The 25,926-nt window shown below is 43.2% G+C and overlaps 1 protein-coding gene across 2 annotated transcripts; it reads right to left on the reverse strand.

The window, feature by feature from the left end:
- Positions 1–25,421, reverse strand: LOC118399935 (DCC-interacting protein 13-alpha-like). 2 transcript variants are annotated; one of them, XM_035796169.2, is made up of 22 exons: positions 25,215–25,421; positions 13,092–13,190; positions 12,862–12,921; positions 12,588–12,659; positions 11,153–11,240; positions 10,883–10,924; positions 10,714–10,772; positions 10,420–10,566; positions 8,507–8,589; positions 8,180–8,338; positions 7,717–7,905; positions 7,521–7,563; positions 7,347–7,403; positions 7,017–7,108; positions 6,485–6,670; positions 6,281–6,330; positions 5,906–6,080; positions 5,781–5,817; positions 3,936–4,082; positions 3,570–3,620; positions 3,370–3,459; positions 1–3,178 (listed from the first exon to the last, which is right to left on the reverse strand). In XM_035796169.2, the coding sequence occupies exons 1-22, from the start codon at positions 25,266–25,268 to the stop codon at positions 3,023–3,025; spliced, it is 2,136 nt and encodes a 711-aa protein (XP_035652062.1). In that variant the 5' UTR covers positions 25,269–25,421; the 3' UTR covers positions 1–3,022. The 2 variants fall into 2 exon arrangements, with proteins under 2 accessions (XP_035652062.1, XP_035652061.1); XM_035796168.2 differs by having other exon boundaries at positions 6,281–6,333.
- Between the last annotated feature and the right edge of the window lie 505 nt (positions 25,422–25,926).

Raw genomic sequence — 25,926 nt, forward strand, 5'->3', positions numbered from 1 at the left:
TTGAATTAGTGTATATTTATTGTTGAAAAGCTATTTTAGGACACTGAAACAGTAATCACTGAAATATGTACATTAAATAGGTGCATATCCCCCACTGCATAAAGTACTAAAGTGCAGTCCCCCATATTAACATCTAGGTAACCCAGTTTTCCACTCCCAAAACCTTTCCCCAAAATGGAAATAATAAATATTCTCAACCCTTCTGGGATATCACTTCTATTTATATAAACAAAATCAATTTCACTTTGTTGATATGGTAGTTGTATTCTCTATGAGCTGATCAAATTTGCAGCCAGAGCTCAGAACAAATTTACATCTGAGCAATGGGTAAAGGTCGGCGAACACCTCTGGAAATATGTCCTATACATAGCATACATACGTAGTGTGCTTCTTTATACAGAAATTATCTGAGCAACATACAAACCATTCCAATACATTACAGATTAACGTACTTAACGGGTTAAAAAAACAACACCTTAAAGCCACAGCCCTAATTTAGCACTTTGTAATACAGTATTGTTCTTGCTTCAACCTGGCAGATGAATACATTGACACTTCAGGAAGAAGGTATAGCAATAAGTTGATTCATTTATGAGCATACCACTATTGGTGTTAGGGGTACAAGATCAACATCATCATGTTGAAACCAAAACACACTCCAAACAAAACATGGTTCATTCAAATGGTAGTAATAATGTTATGGAGAAGAAGAAAAAAACTGACAAGGATGTATGTGACAATTATTTATCTTCATGATAGGATCCAAAGCACATGCAAACCTGTTAGCTAACGACGAGGGGCTGAGTGTAGACAAGGTACCGAGGCAGCAAAGCATCCCCAAACCATCACACCACCGCCGAGAACCAGGGTTCTTACTGCGGAATGCAGTGTTAGGTTTCCACCAGGCATAACGGGACCAAAAAGTCATACTTTTGACTCATCTGTCCATAAATCATCCTTCAAAGAGTCTTGATGATCATCCAGGTGCTTCCAGGTGCTTTTTTGGCAAACTTGAGTCAACCTTTTGGATGAGATGGGTCCTATTATGCCTGGCGAAAACCAAACACTGCATTTCACAGTAAGAACCTCATACCAACGATCAGGCTTGGTGGTGGCAGTGTGATGGTTTGGGGATGCTTTGCTGCCTCAGGACCTAGACGACTTTCTTCAATAGTAGGAACCATTAATTCTGCAGGAGAATGTCAGACCATCCGTCTGTGAGCTGAAGCGCAGCTGTGTCATTCAGCAAGACAATGATCCAAAACAAGTCTACATGAACATGGATAAAAAACAATACATTTGAAGTTTTGGAATGGCCTAGTCAAAGTCCAGACCTAATCCCAATTGAGATGTTGTGGCAAGACTTGAAACGAGCAATTCATGCATGAAAACCCACAAATGTTGCTGAGTTAAAGCAGTTCTGCAGGCAAGAGTGGGCCAACATTCCTCCACAGCGATGTGAGAGACTGATCAACAACTACAGGAAGCATTTGGTTGCAGTCATTGCAGCTAAAAGGTGGCACAACCAGTTACTGAGTGTAAGGGGGAATCACTTTTTCACACAGGGGAATTGGGTGTTGCATAACTTTGTTAATTAAATCAATAAAATAAGTATGACTTTTTTTGTGTTATTTGTAAACTCAGGTTCCCTTTATCTAATATTAGGTTTTGGTTGAAGATCTGATAACATTCAGTATCAAAAATATGCAAAAACAGACAAAAATCATACAGGGGGTAAGTACTTTTTCACAGCTGTAGATTATAAACTGGGTGCTTTGAGCTCTGAATTCTGATTGGCTGACAGCCATGGTATATCAGACCGCATACCGCGGGTTTGACAAAACATGTTTTACTACTATAATTATATCGGTAAATAGTTTATAATAGCAATAAGGCACCTTGGGGGTATACGGCCAATACACCACGACTAAGGGCTGTATCCAGGCACTTGGTGTTGCTTCGTGCATAAGAACAGCCCTTAGCCATGGTATATTGGCCATATACCACACCCCTTCGGGCCTTATTGCTTAATTAGACAATACGTATACTGTTTACGCAAACAATACAGAAATCTATTATGACAGTATTAACATGTGCAATGTCTTCCCTCCATATTAGTACAGTCTATAATCTCTAACTTTTAGGAAGCCATAGTATTCAGTCAGAACTGCACCTGAATTTCCAAATAAACAAAACCAGAAAAGAATTATTTTTCTTCTTCCATATTATCTGACAGTATACTTCTATATAATTGCGAGTATAAAATACATGATCATTTACACAAGGTGGAGAATGATCCGGAAGGATTCTTTTGATTGTTCAGTCACACAGGTCTTTTTCTACTCTTCTTTTCTTAGCTTGTGGGGTCTTTTTTTTCTAGTTTTTTATGTTAAGTATTTTTTTTGCCCTTCATTGATCAAGTTTATCTGCACTCTGAATCCTGTTCCTTCATTGACCAACAGTAGGAGCCAGAGGTGAAACCAGAGAGGCTGTATTTGTGCAGGCCCAGGGTTGAGGAGCCAAGGTGGGCGTCTGGAGAGGAACCAAGTCCACCTCTAACTGCCTGTTTTCATGGGATACTACTTTGTGGTAACACATAGTCAAGCCTGTCCCTTGTAGCCTGGGTGCGAGTCTGTTTCTGCTCTCTTGCCAACTCCTTCTGGAATTGTCATGCAATTGTTTGGTTCGACAATGACAATGGAGTAGGCAAAATCACAAACAGATCTGGGACAAGGCTATGTCTCTCGTGGGTGTTTCCTCTGAACAGCACATTGGGGGGGGGGGGGGGTAGCCTATCCAGCAGAGGATCAAAGCCAGCAGTTGCATCGCTGATGATTTGCGTAAAAGTTTAACTTTGGCTCAACTTGGTGAAATTGTCCCCAATGGTTGCATCTCTCATGGACTCCTCAAGTCACCTCTTCAAGTTGCCTCCCTCCATTGAAAATGACTGACTTCCAGTGGTTTGGTCATCCAAAGTAGTATTCAGTGAAAGCCAACAGTAACATCTCTCGGTTCCATTCTGTTAGGCCTCTGACTCACCCTTCTCCCGCCCCTCCACTCCTGCATCGCTGTCCTCTGACTGGCTGTTGCTTAGCACCAGGAACTGTCCGTCAGTGCCAGCGGCAAGGGGGGTGGGGCGACTGAAGGCGGCAATCAAACGGCTCTGTTCCTCTAGGTCCTGTGGGTTCATGAAAATTCATTGATTAATCAAATCAATTAATCAAATCATTCCGTTTACTGTAACATCATTGAACACAGAATGTAATACAGCTGTGATTACAGACAAGAAACCGGCCAAGATAGGCGTTGATTTATGAGTCAACGAGAATAGGATACTATATTGTGATTTTGATAGAATTTCTGGGACACCTTTTCAATCTGTTTCTGTTTACTCAGCTCCTCCTGCTGTTTCTCCTTGGCCCTGTCCTGCTCCTTCTTCTTCTCCGTGGCTTTGCGATCCTGAGTCAGCAAAAAAATAAAAAATGAAAACAGTAAAGGTGAGCAACGACGGGTCATCTTAACAAATGAAGTCCACTAGAACAGAGAGTTCGACTTCTCACATTTCTTACCATCTCGGAGTGGAACGCTATCTGTTTGGCCAGCCCCACACTGTCACAGATCTGAAAGGAGGACAACACAACATACACTCGGAGATAACGACAAATGACCATGGGTAACAGTAGACACACATGCAAATGTCTTCATTTTGCCACAACACGGAAACTATAAGCTGTTTTAACTGATAGTGCCATTACTAAATAGACACAATATGCTTATTCCTAGCCAGGACTTGTTCCTGATCATAAAAAGACATTGGCATGTGTGGTTGACCAGGAAAATGTGGTGTAACTATGCCCTAGTTATACAGCCCTAAACTACTGGCTCTACCTACATATCATGGAATAAGAAAGGCTACACAGCAGAGCAGAATCTACCTTTTCCCCATCATTGTTGGACTCAAAGATGTAGCAGACAATGATTGGTCGTCCGTCCACCCTGCCTTCTGCAGTCTGCAGAACTAATCCAAACAGACGCTTGTTCTCCTGGTGGGCAGCACACAACACCACGCTGGAGAGAGGGAACTGGGGGAGGGAGAGAGAAGGGGGGCAGCAGGGAGAGGGGCAGAGAGAGAAGGAAATCAAGAAGTCACGTGAAACATCAAGTCTCGACAACCTCATGTATCTTGACAGTGATATTACATACAGTTGAAGTTGGACGTTTACATACACCTGAGCCAAATACATTTAAACTCAGTTCCTGACATTTCATCCTAGTAACAAATCCCTGTCTTAGGTCAGTTAAGATCACCACTTTATTTTCAAATGTGTAATGTCAGAATAATAGCGGAGAGAATTATTTATTTCAGCTTTTATTTCCTTCATCACATTCCAATTGGGTCAGAAGTTTACATACACTCAATTAGTATTTGGTAGCATTGCCTTTAAATTGTTTAACTTGGGTCAAACGTTTCGGGTAGCCTTCCACAAGCTTCCCACAATAAGTTGGGTGAATTTTGGCCCATTCTTCCTGACAGAGCTGGTGTAACTGAGTCCGGTTTGTAGGCCTCCTTGCTCACACACGCGTGTTCATTTCTGCCCACAAATTTTCTATAGGATTGAGGTCAGGGCTTTGTGATGGCCACTCCAATACCTTGACTTCGTTCGCCTTTGGAAGTATGCTTGGAGTCATTGTCCATTTGGAAGACCCATTTGCGACCAAGCTTCGACTTCCTGACTGATGTCTTGAGATGTTGCTTCAATATATCCACATAATTTTCTTTCCTCATGTTGCCATCTATTTTGTGAAGTGCACCAGTCCCTCCTGCAACAAAGCACCCCCACAATATGATGCTGCCACACCCGTGCGTCACGGTTGGGATGGGGTTCTTCGGCTTGCAAGCCTCCCTATTTTTCCTCCAAACATAACAATGGATATTATAGCCAAACTGTTTTATTTTTGTTTCATCAGACCAGAGGACATTTCGCCAAAAAGTATGATCTTTGACCCCATGTGCAGTTGTAAACTGTAGCCTGGCGTCTTTATGGCGGTTTTAGAGCAGTGGCTTATTCCTTTCTGAGCGGCCTTTCAGGTTATGTCGATATAGGACTCATTTTACTGTAGATATAGATACTTTTGTGCCTGTTTCCTCCAGCATCTTCACAAAGTCCTTTGCTGTTGTTCTGGGATTGATTTGCACTTTTCGTACCAAAGTACTTCATCTCTAGGAGACAGAACGCGTCTCCTTCCTGAGTGGTATGACGGCTGTGTGGTCCCATGGTGTTTATACTTGCGTAATATTGTTTGTACAGATGAACGTGGTACCTTCAGGCCTTTGGAACTTGCTCCCAAGGATAAACCAGATTTGTGGAGGTCTTGGCTGATTTCTTTAGATTTCCCCATGGTGTCAAGCAAAGAGGCACTGAGTTTGAAGGTAGGCCTTGAAATACATCCACAGATACACCACCAATTGACTCAAATGATGTCAATTAGCCTATCAGAAGCTTCTAAAGCTATGACATAATTTCCTTGAATTTTCCAAGCTGTTTAAAGGCACAGTCAACTTAGTGTATGTAAACTTCTGACCCACTGGAATTGGGATACAGTGAATTATAAGTGAAATAATCGGTCTGTAAACAATTGTTGGAAATATTCCTAACCGACTTGCCAAAACTATAGTTTGTTAAGAAGAAATTTGTGGAGTGGTTGAAAAACGAGTTTTAATGACTCCAACCTAAGTGTTTGTAAACTTCAACGGTACAATCAATCAGTCACATGCCTACCCTCAGCCGTGTGACTTGTGTCTGAGGATCGATGAGCCTGAAAACAAAAACAACACACAGGATAAGTCTGTGAATTGAATTAATTTCCATGCCTGTATAATAAGGGCAAAGAGCTTGTGTCTCACTTGAGGCATTCGCAGGTGACCAGCAGGTGAGACTCTGTCATCCTGAAGATGTTGTGTATGGCTCTGGCTGCTAGGATCTGTCTCATGGTCTCATAGATGACGTCAGAGCTGTCCGCATTCTGCACCTCCATACAGCCCAGGAAACGCGCAAAGAACAGCTGGTGCAGGATAGAGCCTGGATGGACACATATTGTCAATTTTCTTTTTCACAGAAATTCATCTTTCGCTTTTAACCTGAGAGACACACACACACACACACACACACACACACACACACACACACACACACACACACACACACACACACACACACACACACACACACACACACACACACACACACACACACACACACACACACACACACACACCTACCTTCACTCTCCTCAGCTGGTGTGCCTCCGGATTCACCAAAAGGATTGGTCCTTCTTTCAAAAAAGGGGGAGCAAAGAAACACACCCACATCTTAAGAACGTGACTGGCACAGCGTAGTAGACTCGGAACTCTTTTCCATTCAACACGTACCATGGGCTAGTCCTGCCCCTATACACCGTTAAGGAAACCCTGGGTAGTACCGACCTTCCCAGTCCGGCAGCCTTCGCCTGTCCTGCGTCCTCCTCGCTGACTGGAGAGATGATGTCAAACTGGATGGGCGTGTTTGGAGCCACCAGTGCGTCCAAGGAGAGGACGGAGAGGGCCGGGGAGGCCGTCTCAGAGCCTGCCGAGCTCACACTGCTGGCCCGCGCTGCCGGTGGCCGCCCTTGTCTACACGGGACGGATAGATGTAGAGACGGATGGACGAGACCCAGGGAACAGAAAAGAGATGGAGGTTAGAGAGATGGAAACGAGGGATGCTAGCCTCATTGAACATAAGAAAAAAGGTGTACTCAAGAAACCTTTCACTACAGTAGGGTCAGGAGTTTTTCCAGACCATGTGACTAAACCAGGAAAAACACTTGTCTCCAAGTTACAGGGTGAGCTAGGCTAGGCTAGCTATAGGCTGTAATGTGTATAACCAAGCCTAGAGATTTTCGTCGTCAGATCAGGAAAAACTCCAGGCCCAAATAATGAAGTCTATGATTGTGTGAGGAGAGACGGTTCAGAAACCCACGTGCTCGGCCGCAAACTCTCATGCCTCTGCTGGAAGGAGGGAGATGGTGTCACAGCCTCAAGAGCTGATTGGTTCACTCTGGCTGCGATTTCCTGCCAATAGAAAGAGGGCATTTCAGCAAAGAGGAAATGCGCTTGGCAACAGAGAGAAAGAGGGCAGATGAGATTCACACTAACCACATCCCATCCCAGACATCCAGCACTGGCTAGGTGAATGTCACACCATGGACACACACAGGGGTGTTGGAGCATTGCTCTATCTATGATAATATCAACTAAATATAAAGATGATGCAAGCACAGGCTTTTCCAGAGCATAGCAAGATACTCACCTCGGGGTTCTCACTGAGATATATCCTCTTTGAGATGTTGTTAATCGTTGCAATCCACTGAGGGAGGAAAGAGGAGCACAGGACAGTGTTATTAAGAGATACCACAGCTACATTATACATTTATACAATACATAAACACATCCACAATACATTTAATTAAAACTACTGTCGCACCTCTTCACAATCCTTCCTGCTCCCTGCCTGCAAGATGGCCACTCTGAAACAAAGACCGAGCGCATCAGTAACGTCTGTGGAAATTCACATTTTCTTTTGTGACTAAGTTAGAAATCTTCAGGTAACAACAACACTTCATAAAGCGGTTATCGCTAGTTTTAAAAAAACAAACAAGCTTTAATATGCAGTCAATTACTTCTTGCCGTCGAAGGATGTGATCTGGAAGCAGAAGCGTCGGTCCTCACAGTCCACGGCCATGACGGAGCAGTTGTCTATATCCATGACAAGACCCCCCGCCACGTCCCCCCGCGCCTGGCTCATCAGGTTCCCTCCCTGGGTGAAGAAGTACTGCCGCTCCCAGGATGACGACACTAAGCCCGTTTTACTTAGGAAACACATTTAGGAGTAAAAACATGGTAGAAACATATTGTCGTTCCGATTAAGGCACTTTGGACAGTATTCACTTTCACTAGAAATGAATAAAAGCATCAGTTTAAAAACAAGCAGGAGCTGCCCTACTGTTGCTTCAAATAGAAACGAGCAGACTTTTTATTTGATTTACTAACCCAGGGGTTTATTTAAAATATATGTTGGTCTTGAACTACAGTGTTGCAGGACTGACGAAGGTCAGTTTGTTTGGCTAGGTAGTCATTTCTTACTTGCGAGTGTTGAGGTAGCCGGCCTTGCGTGTGAGGTTGCGGTTGACAGGAACCAGGCTGGGGTCAGGGTCAGGCATATAGAGGAGGTCATTGGCCTGCTCCATATCCTGGATGGTCTGTTGCATCACATCTACCTCCCCGGCCATCTCCCTGCGGACACTGGACATAACCAAACACATTACACGCCCGGCCTTCAAGCATTATGACAATTCCACTTGGCCTCATAGAGGGCAAGATGGAGCTACCACCATTGCTGAAGACTATCAAATCTTTTCAGATCTCTACAAATCTCAAGGGGTTGGTTGGGGGATAGGAGATGAAGCTTACTTCTGAACACTGGTTCCTATGTCGGTGAGGAAGTCTTCCCACTGCTGGGTCAGGTTCTCTGATCCCAGCTTGAAGAAGCTGATCTGAGATATACAGAGAGACAGACATGCTGGTCAGAATATATGCTCCAGCAGGGAGAGAGAGAGAGAAAGAAATACAGAGAGCGAGCGAGAGAGAGAAAGACCGACAGAGAGCGAGCGAGAGAGAGAAAGACCGACAGAGAGTGAGCGAGAGAGAGAAAGAAATACAGAGAGCGAGAGAGAGAAAGAAATACAGAGAGCGAGCGAGAGAGAGAAAGACCGACAGAGAGCGAGCGAGAGAAAGAAATACAGAGAGTGAGCGAGAGAGAGAAAGACCGACAGAGAGCGAGCGAGCGAGAGAAAGACCGACAAGAGAGCGAGCGAGAGAGAGAAAGACCGACAGAGAGCGAGCGAGAGAGAGAAAGACCGACAGAGAGCGAGCGAGAGAGAGAAAGAACTACAGAGAGCGAGCGAGAGAGAGAAAGACCGACAGAGAGCGAGCGAGAGAGAGAAAGAACTACAGAGAGCGAGCGAGAGAGAGAAAGAAATACAGAGAACGAGCGAGAGAGAAAGAAATACAGAGAGCGAGCGAGAGAGAGAAAGAACTACAGAGAGCGAGCGAGAGAGAGAAAGAACTACAGAGAGTGAGCGAGAACTACAGAGAGTGAGCGAGAGAGAGAAAGAAATACAGAGAGCGAGAGAGAGAAAGAAATACAGAGCGAGAGAGAGAGAGAAAGAAATACAGAGAGCGAGAGAGAGAGAGAAAGAAATACAGAGAGCGAGAGAGAGAGAGAAAGAAATACAGAGAGCGAGAGAGAGAGAGAAAGAAATACAGAGAGCGAGCGAGAGAGAGAAATACAGAGAGCGAGAGAGAGAAAGAAATACAGAGAGCGAGCGAGAGAGAGAAATACAGAGCGAGCAAGAGAGAGAAAGAAATACAGAGCGAGCTGTGACGGCCCTGAATTTTTCTGAACCGTCTCAGTGCAGCTCCTTCCAATAGGGCGCTTTCCCTTTAATTCCCAATTAAATAGCCAGCATCAGCTGCGCAAAAGTGGGGTTGTGATGGAGACGTGAATGAGGATGTGTTCAACCCTCAGTTCCCGAAGCTTCTCTATTCCGTTTGTTTTGTTGCCGTTAAACGTGTGTTTTGTAGCCTAAGAGAGTTTACCCAGGATCGGATCCACTCTTTGCGTCCGTGGACTTACACCTCTCCGTTCTTCGTGGCCTTTCTCCGCTGGAGATCTATTGGCGGATTGGATTGTCTGACTGACCGTCTGACTACAACCTTTTTGTATACGGTATTTCATTTGTTTTGATGTGAGGTATACTGTGATGATTTATGTAGTTAGTTGTAGTTGAGGACTTAGTAAGAGTTGATACGCTTTAAGTTCTGTGGTAAAATAATTGTTATATTGATGGTATGTTTAATACTGGGTTTACGCTACACTGAATGAACGGACAAACATTGCGTGACCAAAGTCACTTGAGTTCACTGAACTCCTTTACCGGGCTGGACTCTTTTTAGGCCCGAGGTACAGGACATTTCTGGAGGAACCAGAACTCATTGTGATATTATTATATGTGTGTGTGTAATCATTTTTGTTGCTAATACAACCCACGCAAAATAATATAGTTGTTTTTGAAGTTCTTTCCAATGTTTTAAGGGTTTATGAAAAGTTTATTTCCATCCTGACTTTTACATAAGTCCTTTGTATTGGTGTAGACTTGACGGACCAGATGGGACTCATTCCCACCCAAACTAAAAGGAGAAACCAATGTTTTCTCTGGTAGGCACAACCTACCTGGCACCCCTATAAATAACAACCTCAAGTCAAAACCGTTACAGAGCGAGAGAGAGAGAGAGAGGAGAGAGAGAAAGTAAGGCTGATGTACCTGTGCTTGCATGTATCCCAGCAGTGGCTCCAGGAGGGACATCTTCTTCTTGTACTGCAGCGTGTTGAGGGCTGTAAAGTAGTGCATCATGGTCTGGTGCTGCTTCTTCCTGGAGGTGTACACATCCTCCATCACCTCGCCCTTCACCTGGAGAGAAGACGCGCACACACACACACACACATACACAACAAACGCACGCAGACATACACACGGAAGCACGCACACAAATGTCAGGTTTTATTTGGCGAGGAAGTTATTGATACAACAACGTCACGTTATATTAAGAAACCTTACCTTCTCATTGTCCCTCCTTTTAGAGAGACGGCTGTATCTGTTGATGGCCATGTCGTGATCTGTCGACAGAAAATGTGTTATTACATTTACAACATGGGCTTTGTAACAAGACATCACGCCAACATCACAACATTAAGTTTTCATGTTTTACTGAATAGTTCTCACTCACCATCGCTGGCAATCTGGAACACTTCCTTCAGGGTCAGGATCTCTGTAGGGGAGAGAGAGAGAGAAGGTTAACGTCCATTTCAAACGGCTCACATTCTGCCACTACCAAGCGCAGCCACCCTTGAACGACATGCCCTTGGGGACCAGGGCTCCGATCCCCAGTCCCACCTCTTCACCAGTCATCCCTCTAATCTGTCTCCAAGTCTCGTTAATGTACATGATCTCTGTATAAACAATACAACATGAGAATGGAACTCTTTCAGAGTCCTACCTTTTAAGTCCCTCTCCTTAAACTGAGTGATGGGAAACATCATGGCATCAGCCAGCTGAGTGGACAGCACTGCATGACAGGAACTCAGCTGTGGGAGAGAAGACAGGTTAGTTACGTTACTGAATCTCCTCAGGGAAATGTGTCTTGTGTTCCTCATCAGACAGGTGGAGAGGAGAGATGGGGAGGTTTTTTTTTTTTTTTTTTTTTTTTTTTTTTTTTTTTTTTTTTTCTTTATTTAACCAGGCAAGTCAGTTAAGAACACATTCTTATTTTCAATGACGGCCTGGGAACAGTGGGTTAACTGCCTGTTCAGGGGCAGAACGACAGATTTGTACCTTGTCAGCTCGGGGTTTGAACTCACAACCTTCCGGTTACTTCAATGCTCTAACCACTAGGCTACGCTGCCTAGTGGTTAGAGAGATGGAAGAGAGAGAAGGAAGGAAGGAAGGAAGAAAGATGGAAGGGATATGGAAAAAACAGAGTGAAGGAAGGGATGGCTTGAAGTGAAGAGTGAGGGAGTAGCCTGTGTGGAGTGAATGATGGGAGAGGTTACGACAGAGAGAAGGAAGGGATGGCTTGAAGTGAAGAGTGAGGGAGTAGCCTGTGTGGAGTGAATGATGGGAGAGGTTACGACAGAGAGAAGCAAGGGATGGCTTGAAGTGAAGAGTGAGGGAGTAGCCTGTGTGGAGTGAATGATGGGAGAGGTTACGACAGAGAGAAGGAAGGGATGGCTTGAAGTGAAGAGTGAGGGAGTAGCCTGTGTGGAGTGAATGATGGGAGAGGTTACGACAGAGTGAAGGAAGGGATGGCTTGAAGTGAAGAGTGAGGGAGTAGCCTGTGTGGAGTGAATGATGGGAGAGGTTACGACAGAGTGAAGGAAGGGATGGCTTGAAGTGAAGAGTGAGGGAGTAGCCTGTGTGGAGTGAATGATGGGAGAGGTTACGACAGAGTGAAGGAAGGGATGGCTTGAAGTGAAGAGTGAGGGAGTAGCCTGTGTGGAGTGAATGATGGGAGAGGTTACGACAGAGTGAAGGAAGGGATGGCTTGAAGTGAAGAGTGAGGGAGTAGCCTGTGTGGAGTGAATGATGGGAGAGGTTACGACAGAGTGAAGGAAGGGATGGCTTGAAGTGAAGAGTGAGGGAGTAGCCTGTGTGGAGTGAATGATGGGAGAGGTTACGACAGAGAGAAGGAAGGGATGGCTTGAAGTGAAGAGTGAGGGAGTAGCCTGTGTGGAGTGAATGATGGGAGAGGTTACGACAGAGTAGAGGAGAGGTGAACGTGCAAAGTGGGAGAGTGTGTATAGTGGGTTGTAATTAAGAAAAGGTAGAGATGAAAAAGGTTAAGATGGTGTAATCCTATCTGACCAGCAGCGTGCCACAGCAAGGAGGATGAGTTAATGAGGGCAGAGCAGCAGACCCGCTGTGTGTGTTCTCACCTCGTCTATGACTTTGGCAAACTGCTGCAGAGTGGAGCTCATGACCTCGTCATCGCAGCAAAGAGGGAAACGCTGCAAAGACAGCCCAGTCAGCCCTAAACCATTTTACATTCGCGAATTCAGCCATTTATCAGACGCTCTTATCTGGAGGGACATAGTCAGCGCATTCAACTAATGTTCAAATCGTAAGGGTTTCTTGGAAGATGCATGAAAAAGAAATACATACAATACTGTACATCATTCCAGCATGTTGACACTGAGAACATAGGCCTACCTGTTTCTCATACCCCTTCAGAAGTTTGGAGGTGAGATGGGTGGCAGCACTCAACTCATTCTGGGGAAAAAAAGAGTAATGTCCGTTTCAACTAACTAGCTGTAGGAGCAAATATAAAGAAAAGGTGTGTGTGTGTGTGTGTGTGAGAGTTTTGAGTGCTTGCATTTTTGCTTGTTTTTAAAAGCCCGGACACTAACTGGCATGAGCATATCCCAGAGGTCATTGCTCACCTGTGCATCGTAGATTCTGTGCATGGCCTGGAAGAGCTGCTGGGAGTATTTCGATATGGCAGCTGCATCCTCCTCAAACACGCCGAGCAGGGAGCGAGTCTGGCAACAACAGAGAAACACACTGGATGAGGGAAGCACTCAACTCAGGAAACATTCAGGTTAGGTTTACCTGAAGTAGGTAGCTTAGATGGCACACTTATGTCACCCTTGTGCAAGGCTAATCTGGTCCCAGATCTCTGTAGCTTTAGCCAACCCCTCTGACTATTGTAGTCACGCCACCGATGGAGGCTCCTCAGTGGAATTGGAGGTCCATCCCACTCAGTGAATTTCATAAAAATAATGAACATAATTTTTTTTAATCCTTTTTAAATTCAATTATACTAAATACTACATAACTGATTAAAGACACTGTTTCGCAATGAAGTTCTACAGTAGTCTCAACAGCACCTTCCTCTGGGTACATTGACTTCAATACAAAACCTAGGAGGCTCATGGTTCACACCTTCTTCCACGGACTTATAGAGTAAATATGACGACGTGTTCCAACCTGTCAGATCTCTTGCAGTATGAACTAACATCTCGCCCATCCAATCAAAGGATCAGAGAATGAACGTAGTACCGAAAGCATAAGCTACAGCTAGCTAGCACTGCAGTGCATAAAATGTGGTGAGTAAAAGAGAGGAAGGCAATAGTTGAACAGTTTTGAACAAATTATTTTCTTAAAAAATTGAGAAGCAGCAGAGAGAGAGAGAGCGAGAGAGATATTTAATTGTATTTTTTCCTTCTTCTTAGTTTACCTTTCACTTACTTCGCTAAAGCAGCTAATTTAGCCTACTCAACCTGGCTCAAACAGAGAGGAATGTTATTTAAGTTGGCTAGCTGGCTAAGGCTATCCAACAACGCAACTCTTCCAAGTCAAGGTAAGCTTTCGGTTTTATTAATTTATTGACACCGGGGACCACCAGTGTAACTGTTAAACTGCTTGCTGTACATTGTACTGCGTGATTGTACACATGGATTAGATTGTGGGTTTACTACTGCGTTAGTTCTAGTTTGTTGACTATAAAGTTAATATGGTAACAACGATGTAGGCTGGTTAGCGGTTATGGTATGAAGGTTTGGCTTGGAGAGGTTTTTGCACCTGGTCACAGACAGCTGTTGTGTTATGAAGTCCACAAGTGAAGGGAAAAGAAGAGAGGAGAGTGTGTAGATGCAAGAAGGAATTATATAACGAGAAAAGTGATGCTTTATGTGACTGCTATGAAAGTGAACTGTGCGCGGGTGTGATCAGGGGGATGTATTCATTCTGCCGATTCTGTTGCAAAACGTTTCTTAAAAAGATGCAAACGGAATGAAACAAGTACAAAAATGTCCAAACAGGTCCATAATAGATGAAGACTAAATATGTTACAACTTCCCCCGGTCTCCCCTAATAATAGTAAATGCGCAACTTTCAAACAATTTCCCCCATTCTTCCCTACCAGCGAATGAAGGAAAGTTTGAGAATATGATTCAATGAAAGTAAAAGGACAGTAATGTCACAAGTAAAGTAGGATGCCCAGGTTTCAATAGATAAGGTATTACCGTTTTTCTCAATCGTGTACAAGCATTTTTCAGAACAATGTTGTAGATTTTCAAAACAGAGTCCACAAGACACAGAAGTCTGTGGCCTTTTATAAAACAGTAAATGCGTGTTTTAAAATGTAGTCGTCTTCTCAAAACACAAATTTCGCAAAATACATACAGTACCAGTCAAACGTTTGGACACACCTACTCAAACAAATGATAGTCCCACTAAGCGCAAACCAGATGGGATGGTTTAATTGCTGGGGAATGCTGTGGTAGCCATGCTGGTTTGCGCTTATAGGGACTATCATTTGTTTTTCAACAGGACAATGACCCAACACACCTCCAGACTGTGTAAGGCCTATTTGACCAGGAAGGAGAGTGATGAAGAGGGCACGATAAAACCTATTCCCCCTCAGGAGACTGAAAAGATTTGGCATGGGTCCTCAGATCCTCAAAAGGTTCTACAGCTGCACCATCGAGAGCATTCAGACTTTTTGCATCACTGTCTGGTATGGCAACCACTTGACCTCCAACCGCAAGGCACTACAGGGGGTGGTGCGTACGGCCCAGTACATCACTGGCGCAAAACTTCCTGCCATCCAGGACCTCTATACCAGGCGGTGTCAGAAAAAGGCCCTAAAAATTGTCAGACTCCAGCCACCCTAGTCATAGACTGTTCTCTCTGCTACCGCATGGCTAGGGGTACCGGAGCGCCATGTCTAGGTCCAAGAGGCTTTTAAACAGTTTTTTACTTCCAAGCCATAAGACTAATGAAAATGTAATGAAATGGCTACGCAGACTGTTTGCATTGCCCCCTCTTCCCCTTTTACACCGCTTCTACTCTGTTGTTATCATATATGCATAGTCACCTTAATAACTCTACCTACATGTATATACAGTTGAAGTCGGAAGTTTACATACACATTAGCGAAATACATTTCAACTCAGTTTCACAATTCCTGACATTTAATCCTAGTAGAAATGCCCTGTTTTAAGGCAGTTGGGATCACCACTTAATTTTAAGAATGTGAAATGTCAGAATAATAGCAGAGAGAATGATTTATTTCAGCTTTTATTTCTTTCATCACATTTCCAGTGGGTCAGAAGTCTACATACACTCAATTGGTATTTGGTATCATTGCCTTTAAATTGTTGAACTTGAGTCAAACGTTTCAGGTAGCCTTCCACAAGCTTCCCACAATTGTGGGGTGAATTTTGGCCCATTCCTCCTGACAGCTCGTGTAACTGAGTCAGAATTGTAGGCCTCCTTGCTCACACACGCCTTTTCAGTTCTGCCCACACATTTTCAATAGAATTGAGGTCAGGGCTTTGTGATGGCTACTCCAATACCTTGACTTTGTTGTCCTTAAGTCATTTTGCCACTACTTTGGAAGTATGCTTGGGGTCATTGTCCATTTGGAAGACCCATTTGCGACCAAGCTTTAACTTCCTGACTGATGTCTTGAGATGTTGCTTCAATATATCCACATAATTTTCTTTCCTCATGTTGCCATCTATTTTGTGAAGTGCACCAGTCCTTCGTGCAGCAAAGCACCCCCACAACATGATGCTGCCACCACCTGTGGTTCACGGTTGGGATGGTGTTCTTTGGCTTGCAAGCCTCCCTCTTTTTGACCAAACACTTCCTTTTTGTTTCATCAGACCAAAGGACATTTCTTCAAAAAGTACCATCTTTGTCCCCATGTGCAGATGCATACCGTAGTCTGGCTTTTTTTATGGCGGTTTTGGAGCAGTGGCTTCTTTCTTGCTGAGCGGCCTTTCAGGTTATGTCGATATAGGACTCGTTTTACTGTGGATATAGATACTGTTTCCTCCAGCATCTTCACAAGGTCCTTTGCTGTTGTTCTGGGATTGATTTGTACTTTTTGCACCAAAATACATTAATCTCGAGGAGACAGAACGTGTTTCCTTCCTGAGTGGTATGACAGCTGTGTGGTCAAAGTAGATGTCCTAACCGAATTGCCAAAACTATAGTTTGTTAAGAAGAAATTTGTGGAGTGGTTGAAAAACTAGTTTTAAAGACTACAGCCTAAGTGTATGTAAACTCCAACTTCAACTGTACCGGTACCCCCCTATATATGGTCTCACTATTGTTATTTTACTGCTGCTCTTTAATTACTTGTTGCTTTCATTTTTTATTCTGATTGTTTTTTTTAACTGCACTGTTGGTTAGGGGCTCGTAAGTAAGCATTTCACTCTAAGGTCTACATTGGTTGTATTTGATGAAGTACAACATCAGATGACCTAGCCTCCACAATCCCCCGACCTCAAACCAATTAAGATGGTTTGGGATGAGTTGAACTGCAGAGTGAAGGAAAACAGCCAACAAGTACTCAGCATATGTGGGAACTTTCCAGGTGAAGCTAGTTGAGAGAATGCCAAGTGTGTGCAAAGCTGTCATCAAGGCAAAGGGTGGCTACTTTGAAGAAACTCAAATCTAAAATATATGTTGATTTGTTTAACACTTTTTTTGGTTACTACATGACTCCATATGTGTTATTTCATAGTTTTGAAGTCTTCACTATTATTCTACAATGTAGAAAAACCCTTGAATGGGTAGGTTTGTCCAAACTTTTGACTGGCACTGTACAATCATTAAAAATGACAGTGACTTCGGAAAGTATTCACAGCCCTAGAATTTTGTTGTGTTACAACCTTTAAAATGTATTAATTTGCAATTGTGTGTCACTGGCCTACACAAAATACCCCCTAATGTCAAATTGGAAAGAAGTACTCAACCCCTTTGTTATGGCAAGCCTAAATAAGTTCAGAAGTAAAAATGTGCTTAACAAGTTGCATGGACTCACTCTGTGTGCAATAATAGTGTTTAACATTATTTTTTAATAACTACCTCATCACTGTATCCCACATATACGGTGAATTTCGGGAAGTATTCAGACCCTTTGACTTTTTCCACATTTCAAATCAAATCAAATGTATTTGTCACATACACATGGTTAGCAGATGTTAATGCGAGTGTAGCAAAATGCTTGTGCTTCTAGTTCCGACAATGCAGTAATAACCAACGAGTAATCGAACCTAACAATTCCAAAACTACTAACTTATACACACAAGTGTAAAGGGATAAAGAATATGTACATAAAGATATGAATGAGTGATGGTACAGAACGTCATAGGCAAGATGCAGTAGATGGTTTCGAGTACAGTATATACACTCACTTACGTTACAGGGGCGGCAGGTAGCCTAGTGGTTAGAGCGTTGGACCAGTGGCCGAAAGACTGCTAGATCGAATCCTCTAGCCGACAAGGTAAAAATCTGTTGTTCAGGGGCAGAACAAGGCAGTTAACCCACTGTTCCTAAGCCGCCGTTGTAAATAAGAATTTGTTCTTAACTGACAACCCGCTTGGAGTTTGCCAAAAGGCACCTAAAGGACCCTCACACCATGAGAAACAAGACTCTCTGGTCTGATAAAACCAAGATTGAACTCTTTGGCTGAAATGCCAAGCGTCACGTCTGGAGGAAACCTGGCACCATCCCTACGGTGAAGCATGGTGGTGGCAGCATCATGCTGTGGGGATATCTTTCAGCGGCAGGGACTGGGAGACTAGTCAGGATCGAGGGAAAGATAAACAGAGCGAAGTACAGAGAGATACTTGATGAAAACCTGCTCCAAAGCACTCAGGATCTCAGGCTGGGGCAAAGGTTCACCTTCCAACAGGACAACGACCCTAAGCAGACAGCCAACAGCACAGGAGTGTCTTCGGCACAAGTCTCTGAATGTCCTTGAGTGGCCCAGCCAGAGCCTAGACTTGAACCCAATCGAACATCTGTGCAGCAACGCTCCCCATCCATCCTGACAGAGAGAAAAATGGGAGAAACTCCCCAAATAAATGTGTGCCAAGCTTGTAGCGTCATATCCAAGAAGACTTGAGGCTGTAATCACTGCCAAAGGTTCTTCAACAAAGTACTGAGTGAAGGGTCTGAATACTTATGTAAAATGTGATATTTCCAAACCTGTTTTTGCTTTGTCATTATGGGGTACTGTGTGTATATTGATGAGAGAAAAAAAACTTTGAATCAATTTTAGAGTAAGGCTGTAACGTAACAAAATGTGGAATAAGTCAAGAGGTCTGAATACTTTCCAAATGTACTGTACAGGCCTCAATCCACACCAAAGTAATATTATAATTGGAAAGTCACAATGTTGGTTAAGACGACTTAGGACTAACCCAAAGTCACTTAGAAGTAACCCAACGGGGGGGATTTAGACTTTTGTGCACTAGTATTTACTGATTGCTGGAAACAGTGAAGACAATTGCACACATTTCTCTTCTGATCAAAACAATGTCTTAAGATTCTGTGAACAAAACAGTTAACAGTAAATTTTGTATTCACGGATGATATTGGTTTTTAAAGGTTATCTAAGATATTCAACAGGCACAAAGGCTAAAAAAAATATCATAAGTTATATAAATGTATTTGAGCACTTGCTCATTGCTGTTTCAACAGATCAGAAAATGCTTGTACGTGATTGAGAAAAATGTATGTGTCATGAAAGGAGTGTGGATGTTTGACCCGACCAAGGAGTTTCATATACCGACTGAAAGGGAGCTGGTAATTATATACACTGCTCAAAAAAATAAAGGGAACTTTTAAACAACACAATGTAACTCCAAGTCAATCACACTTCTGTGAAATCAAACTGTCCACTTAGGAAGCAACACTGATTGACAATAAATTGCACATGCTGTTGTGCAAATGGAATAGACAACAGGTGGAAATTAGAGGCAATTAGCAAGACACCCCGAATAAAGGAGTGGTTCTGCAGGTGGTGACCACAGACCACTTCTCAGTTCGTATGCTTCCTGGCTGATGTTTTGGTCACTTTTGAATGCTGGCGGTGCTTTCACTCTAGTGGTAGCATGAGACGGAGTCTACAACCCACACAAGTGGCTCAGGTAGTGCAGCTCATCCAGGATGGCACATCAATGCGAGCTGTGGCAAGAAGGTTTGCTGTGTCTGTCAGCGTAGTGTCCAGAGCATGGAGGCGCTACCAGGAGACAGGCCAGTACATCAGGAGACGTGGAGGAGGCCGTAGGAGGGCAACAACCCAGCAGCAGGACCGCTACCTCCGCCTGTGCGGAGAAGGAGCAGAAGGAGAACTGCCAGAGCCCAGCAAAATGACCTCCAGCAGGCCACAAATGTGCATGTGTCTGCTCAAACGGTCAGAAACAGACTCCATGAGGGTGGTATGAGGGCCCGGCGTCCACAGGTGGGGTTTGTGCTTACAGCCCAACACCGTGCAGGACGTTTGGCATTTGCCAGAGAACACCAAGATTGGCAAATTCGCCACTGGCGCCCTGTGCTCTTCACAGATGAAAGCAGGTTCACACTGAGCACATGTGACAGGCGTGACAGAGTCTGGAGACGCCGTGGAGAACGTTCTGCTACCTGCAACATCCTCCAGCATGACCGGTTTGGCGGTGGTGTGGGGTGGCATTTCTTTCCTCCATGTGCTCGACAGAGGTAGCCTGACTGCCATTAGGTACCGAGATGAGATCCTCAGACCCCTTGTGAGACCATATGCTGATGCGGTTGGCCCTGGGTTCCTCCTAATGCAAGACAATGCTAGACCTCATGTGGCTGGAGTGTGTCAGCAGTTCCTGCAAGAGGATGGCATTGATGCTATGGACTGGCCCGCCCGTTCCCCAGACCTGAATCTAATTGAGCACATCTGGGACATCATGTCTCGCTCCATCCACCAACGCCACGTTGCACCACAGACTGTCCAGGAGTTGGCGGATGCTTTAGTCCAGGTCTGGGAGGAAATCCCTCAGGAGACCATCCGCCACCTCATTAGGAGCATGCCCAGGCGTTGTAGGGAGGTCATACAGGCACGTGGAGGCCACACACACTACTGAGCCTCATTTTGACTTGTTTTAAGGACATTACATCAAAGTTGGATCAGCCTGTAGTGTGGTTTTCCACTTTAATTTTGAGTGTGACTCCAAATCCAGACCTCCATGGGTTGATAAATTTGATTTCCATTGATCATTTTTGTGTGATTTTGTTGTCAGCACATTCAACTATGTAAAGAAAAAAGTATTCAATAAGAATATTTCATTCATTCAGATCTAGGATGTGTTATTTTAGTGTTCCCTTTATTTTTTTGAGCAGTGTATTTTTTACTCCTCTCGTCTTGCCTGAGTCCTCTTTGTCCGGGACCGAGTAAAAATGTATCCGACACTGAGACAAGAGCGAGACACTCAATATGTGGTCTTGAGTCCAGACTTGAGAACGGTCTCGAGCACGACAACACTGAGTAGTAGTTTAAAGGATAATAAATATTTATAATTGTGGTGCACTTTATTGTTATCGCATTAATTCAGGCAATTTATCGCAATATGGACCAACTCCAGTATAGTATAGCGCCTCAACCATAGAAATAGAATGACAAGAATGGAATATAATTCTATTTCTATGGCCTATTTCCATTGACACTGCTGTTCAGAGCCAGACTGTTCTGCAACAGACAGGAAAGACTGACGAATAGCCTACAACTGTATTGTACATGTTTTGTTGGATACTCTAGGTAGCTAGCTACATACAGTACAGTAGCTGATAGGGATTGGATGACATATCAAATGCTTAGAAAATTAAAATGTGATGGTTCTCTCTGTGCACGTGCAGCGCTTAGTCAAGCCAAAAACAATTTATAAAAGGCATTACAATACTCTACTCTACTCACAGTACTGTACTCGGTACTGTTTTGTACTTTACTCTACCCACTGTACTGTACGATCCAATGATGGTTACAGTAAATGGAAAGAGAGGGGGCTCATGGCTCGGTGTCCGTAAGAGCTGGGAGAGGTAACGAGTTTGAATCAATTCATAATTCATAAACAAAATTGACATCAGTAAAATCACTATAGGTCTACCATTGGTAGGTCGACCATTACTTGTTAATTCTGTAAGGGAGAGACATTAGAAAATATATTAAAGATGTGGGTTTTTGGTAACAGAATTACAAGGCAACATATCTTACAGAAGGTAAACAATTTCTTCTACACTATAGATAAGTGTTGATGTTAGTTGGTTGGGGTCTTTACGTCAACATGATTGTGTTTCGATTCATTTGATTCCCTTTAAAACTTGTTCTGGTAGATGTTGTCTAAGAACCCCTTTCCATCTGTTCATCGAGAAAATGAAACCATGAACTTATGCTATATTTTTAAGATGGAAAATTGTCAAAAAAATATATCATTGACTTCATTTACCAAAAACATAGTCTTCGCTTTCATTTAACCCCCAATTTGATATGCTCCTAAGAACTTTACGTGTTGGTGCTCACGCGTCCTTTTCGATGGAAATGCCCTTAGGCTAAACATTTTGTTTCATGTAATAAAGTTTATTTTAAAATTGAGTACACTGTGGCAAGAATGTGGCAAGAAGTTAATACTGTTAATAACATGTATTAAATCATGGTAAACAATGTCGTTAAAATAAATTGACTCACCCACACAATTATACCTGGATGCACGTGTCAGCTTTGAAACATGGTTTTCTTTGTTTGGACTAGGCTCATGTGGCTTCTACCTGAGTACATGGCACCTGGTAATATACTGCAATTCACACCTATGTAGATGTTGATCATTAGCTCAAATCTCAGTGGGGTCGGACCCTCTTTTTAGCCCAAACATTCCTTTGTTCTTAGAGCTGCGTGAGCTAGGCGGTGGAGACCAAATACAGCGCTGCACATTAGTTCCTCACGGAGTGAACTTTCACTGCGCTCACACGGATCATACTGGGGTTACAGATGAGGGAAAAAAGACCTAAATCTGCCGTTGGCACCCAGTCAAGTTCGGCCGAAGGTTGCCTTGATAAATCTGGTTCATTATACAATGACTGTTATTGCATTAGCTGGGGGTGTTGTTTGAAATGTCTGATACAACATACGTTGGTGACATAGCTTTCAACCCACTGCATACCCCTTACAAAATAACATTTTCATGTGCACGATGTGCTATTAGCATGCTAACACCCACTAAGGCAGACTGGTAGAATAACTAGCATAGCAAGCCATCGCTAGAATTCACTGGTTGAAGTTAAAGTAACTTGAGTATAATGGAGTTGACTGGTGACATGAATATACAGTACAAGTCAAAAGTTTGGACACACCTACTCATTCAAGGGTATTTCTTTATTTTTACTATTTTCTACATTGAATAATAATTTGTGAACACATCAAAACTATGAAATAACAATATGAAATCATGTAGTAACCAAAAAAGTGTAAAACAAATCTAAATATATTTTAGATTCTCATCTCAAACCATCTCAATTGGGTTGAGGTTGGGTGAGTGTGGAGGCCAGGTCATCTGATGCAGCACTCAATCACCCTGCTTTTTGGTCAAATAGCCCTTACACAGCCTGGAGGTGTGTTGGGTCATTGTCCTGTTGAAAAACAAATTATAGTCCCACTAAGCGCAAACCAGAAGGGATGGCGTATTCTTGCAGAATACTGTGGTAGCCATGCTGGTTAATCACAATCAGTGTCACCGGCAAAGCATCCCCACACCATCACACCTCCTCCATGCTTCACGATGGGAACCACACACGAAGAGATCATCCGTTCACCTGATCTGCGTCTCACAAAAACAGGGAGGTTGGAACCAAAAATCTCAAAATTGGACTCATCAGACCAAAGGACAGATTTCCACCGGTCTAATGTCTATTGCTTGTGTTTCTTGGCCCAAGCAAGTCTCTTGTTATTATTGGTGTCCTTTGGTAGTGGTTTCTTTGAAAAACTTTGACCACGAAAGGCCTGATTCACAGTCTCCTCTGAAAAGTTGATGTTGGGATGTGTCTGTTACTTGAACTCTGTGAAGAATTTATTTGGGCTGCCATTTCTGAGGCTGGTAACTCTAATGAACTTATCCTCTGCAGCAGAGGTAACTCTGGTTACCTTTCCTGTGGCAGTCTTCATGAGAGACAGTTTCATCATAGCGCTTGATGGTTTTTGGGACTGCACTAGAAGAAACTTTTAAATTCTTGACATATTCCAGATTGACTGACCTTCATGTCTTAAAGTAATGATGGAATGTCATTTCTCTTTGCTTTTTTGAGCTGTTCTTGCCATAATATGTACTTGTTTTTTTTTACCAAATAGGGCTATCTTCTGTGTGGTCCTTCTGTAGCTCAGTTGGTAGAGCATGGCGCTTGTAACGCCAGGGTAGTGGGTTCGATTCCCGGGACCACCCATACGTAGAATGTATGCACACATGACTGTAAGTCGCTTTGGATAAAAGCGTCTGCTAAATGGCATATATATTTATTATATATATTGTATACCACCCCTACTTTGTCACATCACAACTGATTGGATCAAATGCATTAAGAAGGAAAGAAATTCCACAAATGAACAAGGCACACCTGTTAATTGAAATGCATTCCAGGTGACTACCTCATGAAGCTGGTTGAGAGAATGCCAAGAGTTTGCAAAGTTGTCATAGAGGCAAAGGGTGGCTACTTTGAAGGATCTCAAATATATTTTTTATTTGTTTAACACTGTTTTGGTTAATACATGATTCCATGTGTTATTTCATAGTTTTGTCTTCACTATTATTTTACAATGTAGAAAATAGAAAAATAAAGAAAAACCCTTGAATAGGTAGGTATGTCCAAACTTTTGACTGGTACTGTATATCAATGGAACGAAGGTATACCCAAACTCGCTTCAGCCCATCTTAAATTAAAAAGGGGAAATCAGGTACTAGACTGAGGGACTTGAAAATCCCCAAAACATTCCTTACCCCAGGATACTTCAACTGGTGTCTTTCCAGGTTAATAAAAAAAGGAGCGCTCTGTTGCAGCATAAATCTGATCGTTTACTTGTCCCGTCAATAAATCTACCAGATTTACTCAGCAACAGAGTGTGCTCCTTTTCTTTATTCTCCCGGGTTATCACCAGTTGAAGTATCCTGGGGTAAGGAATGTTTGCGCATGTGCCAGGTGAAATGTCAACCTCAGTACATGCGCTCCAAAAAGTCGGGTAAATAATAGTGTCTTGTTGATATTTTTTAAAAAACATGTCGACCAGCTGAAGGACCAACCACACAGACAACAACATGTGGTAGAGTATGTTCAAACGTAATTTCATTAAACATTCTGTGCTTTGTTATTTGGCAACCTCGTCCCTAGGCAGGAGAAAGTGGTGCACCCTGCCAGATACAGTAGCCAGCCAGATAGAGTAAGGATGGTCACGTAACCTGGCAGTAGCTCATTTATGTGTTCATCAACACAAGGGTGTGATGTGTTTCACTAGAAAACCATTAGCGTGCATACTTTTAGCAGGTGGTGCAAAGGCCGATATTAATAATGTTGCATAAATAGATAATACTATTGACAGCTGGCAATATGACGAGGCCAGTTATCACTTTTTGAGCCATTTGACAACTCTTGATGCTTGCTCGAGCGAGTTAGCAGGGCTAGCTTTTGCTGCGCTTTTGCACGGCACAAATACGATAGATATAAAGCTAGCAGGCTACAGAGCATAGCGTGAAATATATTACCTGCGGACTGTCCTCGAATGTCTCCTCTATCGGTAATTTATCTATTCCAGGCATGGCTATAGCTAGCTATTTCAATTCGTATCAATATGAACTGTAATATGTCAATAAGAAACAAAAGAGCTGACAATCACTCCCACTGAATTTTTTTCCCTTTACAGATAGATCCACAACACCCCAAACAGCTCCTCCCACATGCGGATATGGGACACACTTGGAGCGGATATGGGACACACTTGGAGCGGTAGTCACTCGTTACCTCAGTCACCAAGTCATAATTATGGCTAAACCACAGAGTTTCTAAACCCAGAGGCGCAACATCGCGATACTTCCTGGAACTTGCGAAACAGACCATGCCGGGGTTTGAGAAGTCAATATGAGAAGTGAAAAAAGATTCCGTAGTTGTTCATTTTCTGGAAATCTAAAGCAACCTACATTCGAGCCAATGTCGTATGTAGTTGAACATGATATTACTTCAACCTCGTGAAAGTGACAAACTGACACTTTTAGATTTTCGTCAAAAAACAACTTTAAATCGAAGGAGTGCCCTTGATTTGACGGCCTGCATATGAACAATTTGGCGAGAAACTACCATTAAATCCATGCCTGCATTCCAGACTCTTAAAAAATACACCCTATCCCATCAGCCCTCAAATTAAGTGGACACTTCTGATGACGTATCATGACTTCGGACGAGTATACACTTGCAGGGCAA

This window comes from Oncorhynchus keta, chromosome 21 (assembly GCF_023373465.1).
Source record: "Oncorhynchus keta strain PuntledgeMale-10-30-2019 chromosome 21, Oket_V2, whole genome shotgun sequence".
NCBI classification, from domain to species: Eukaryota; Metazoa; Chordata; class Actinopteri; order Salmoniformes; family Salmonidae; genus Oncorhynchus; species Oncorhynchus keta.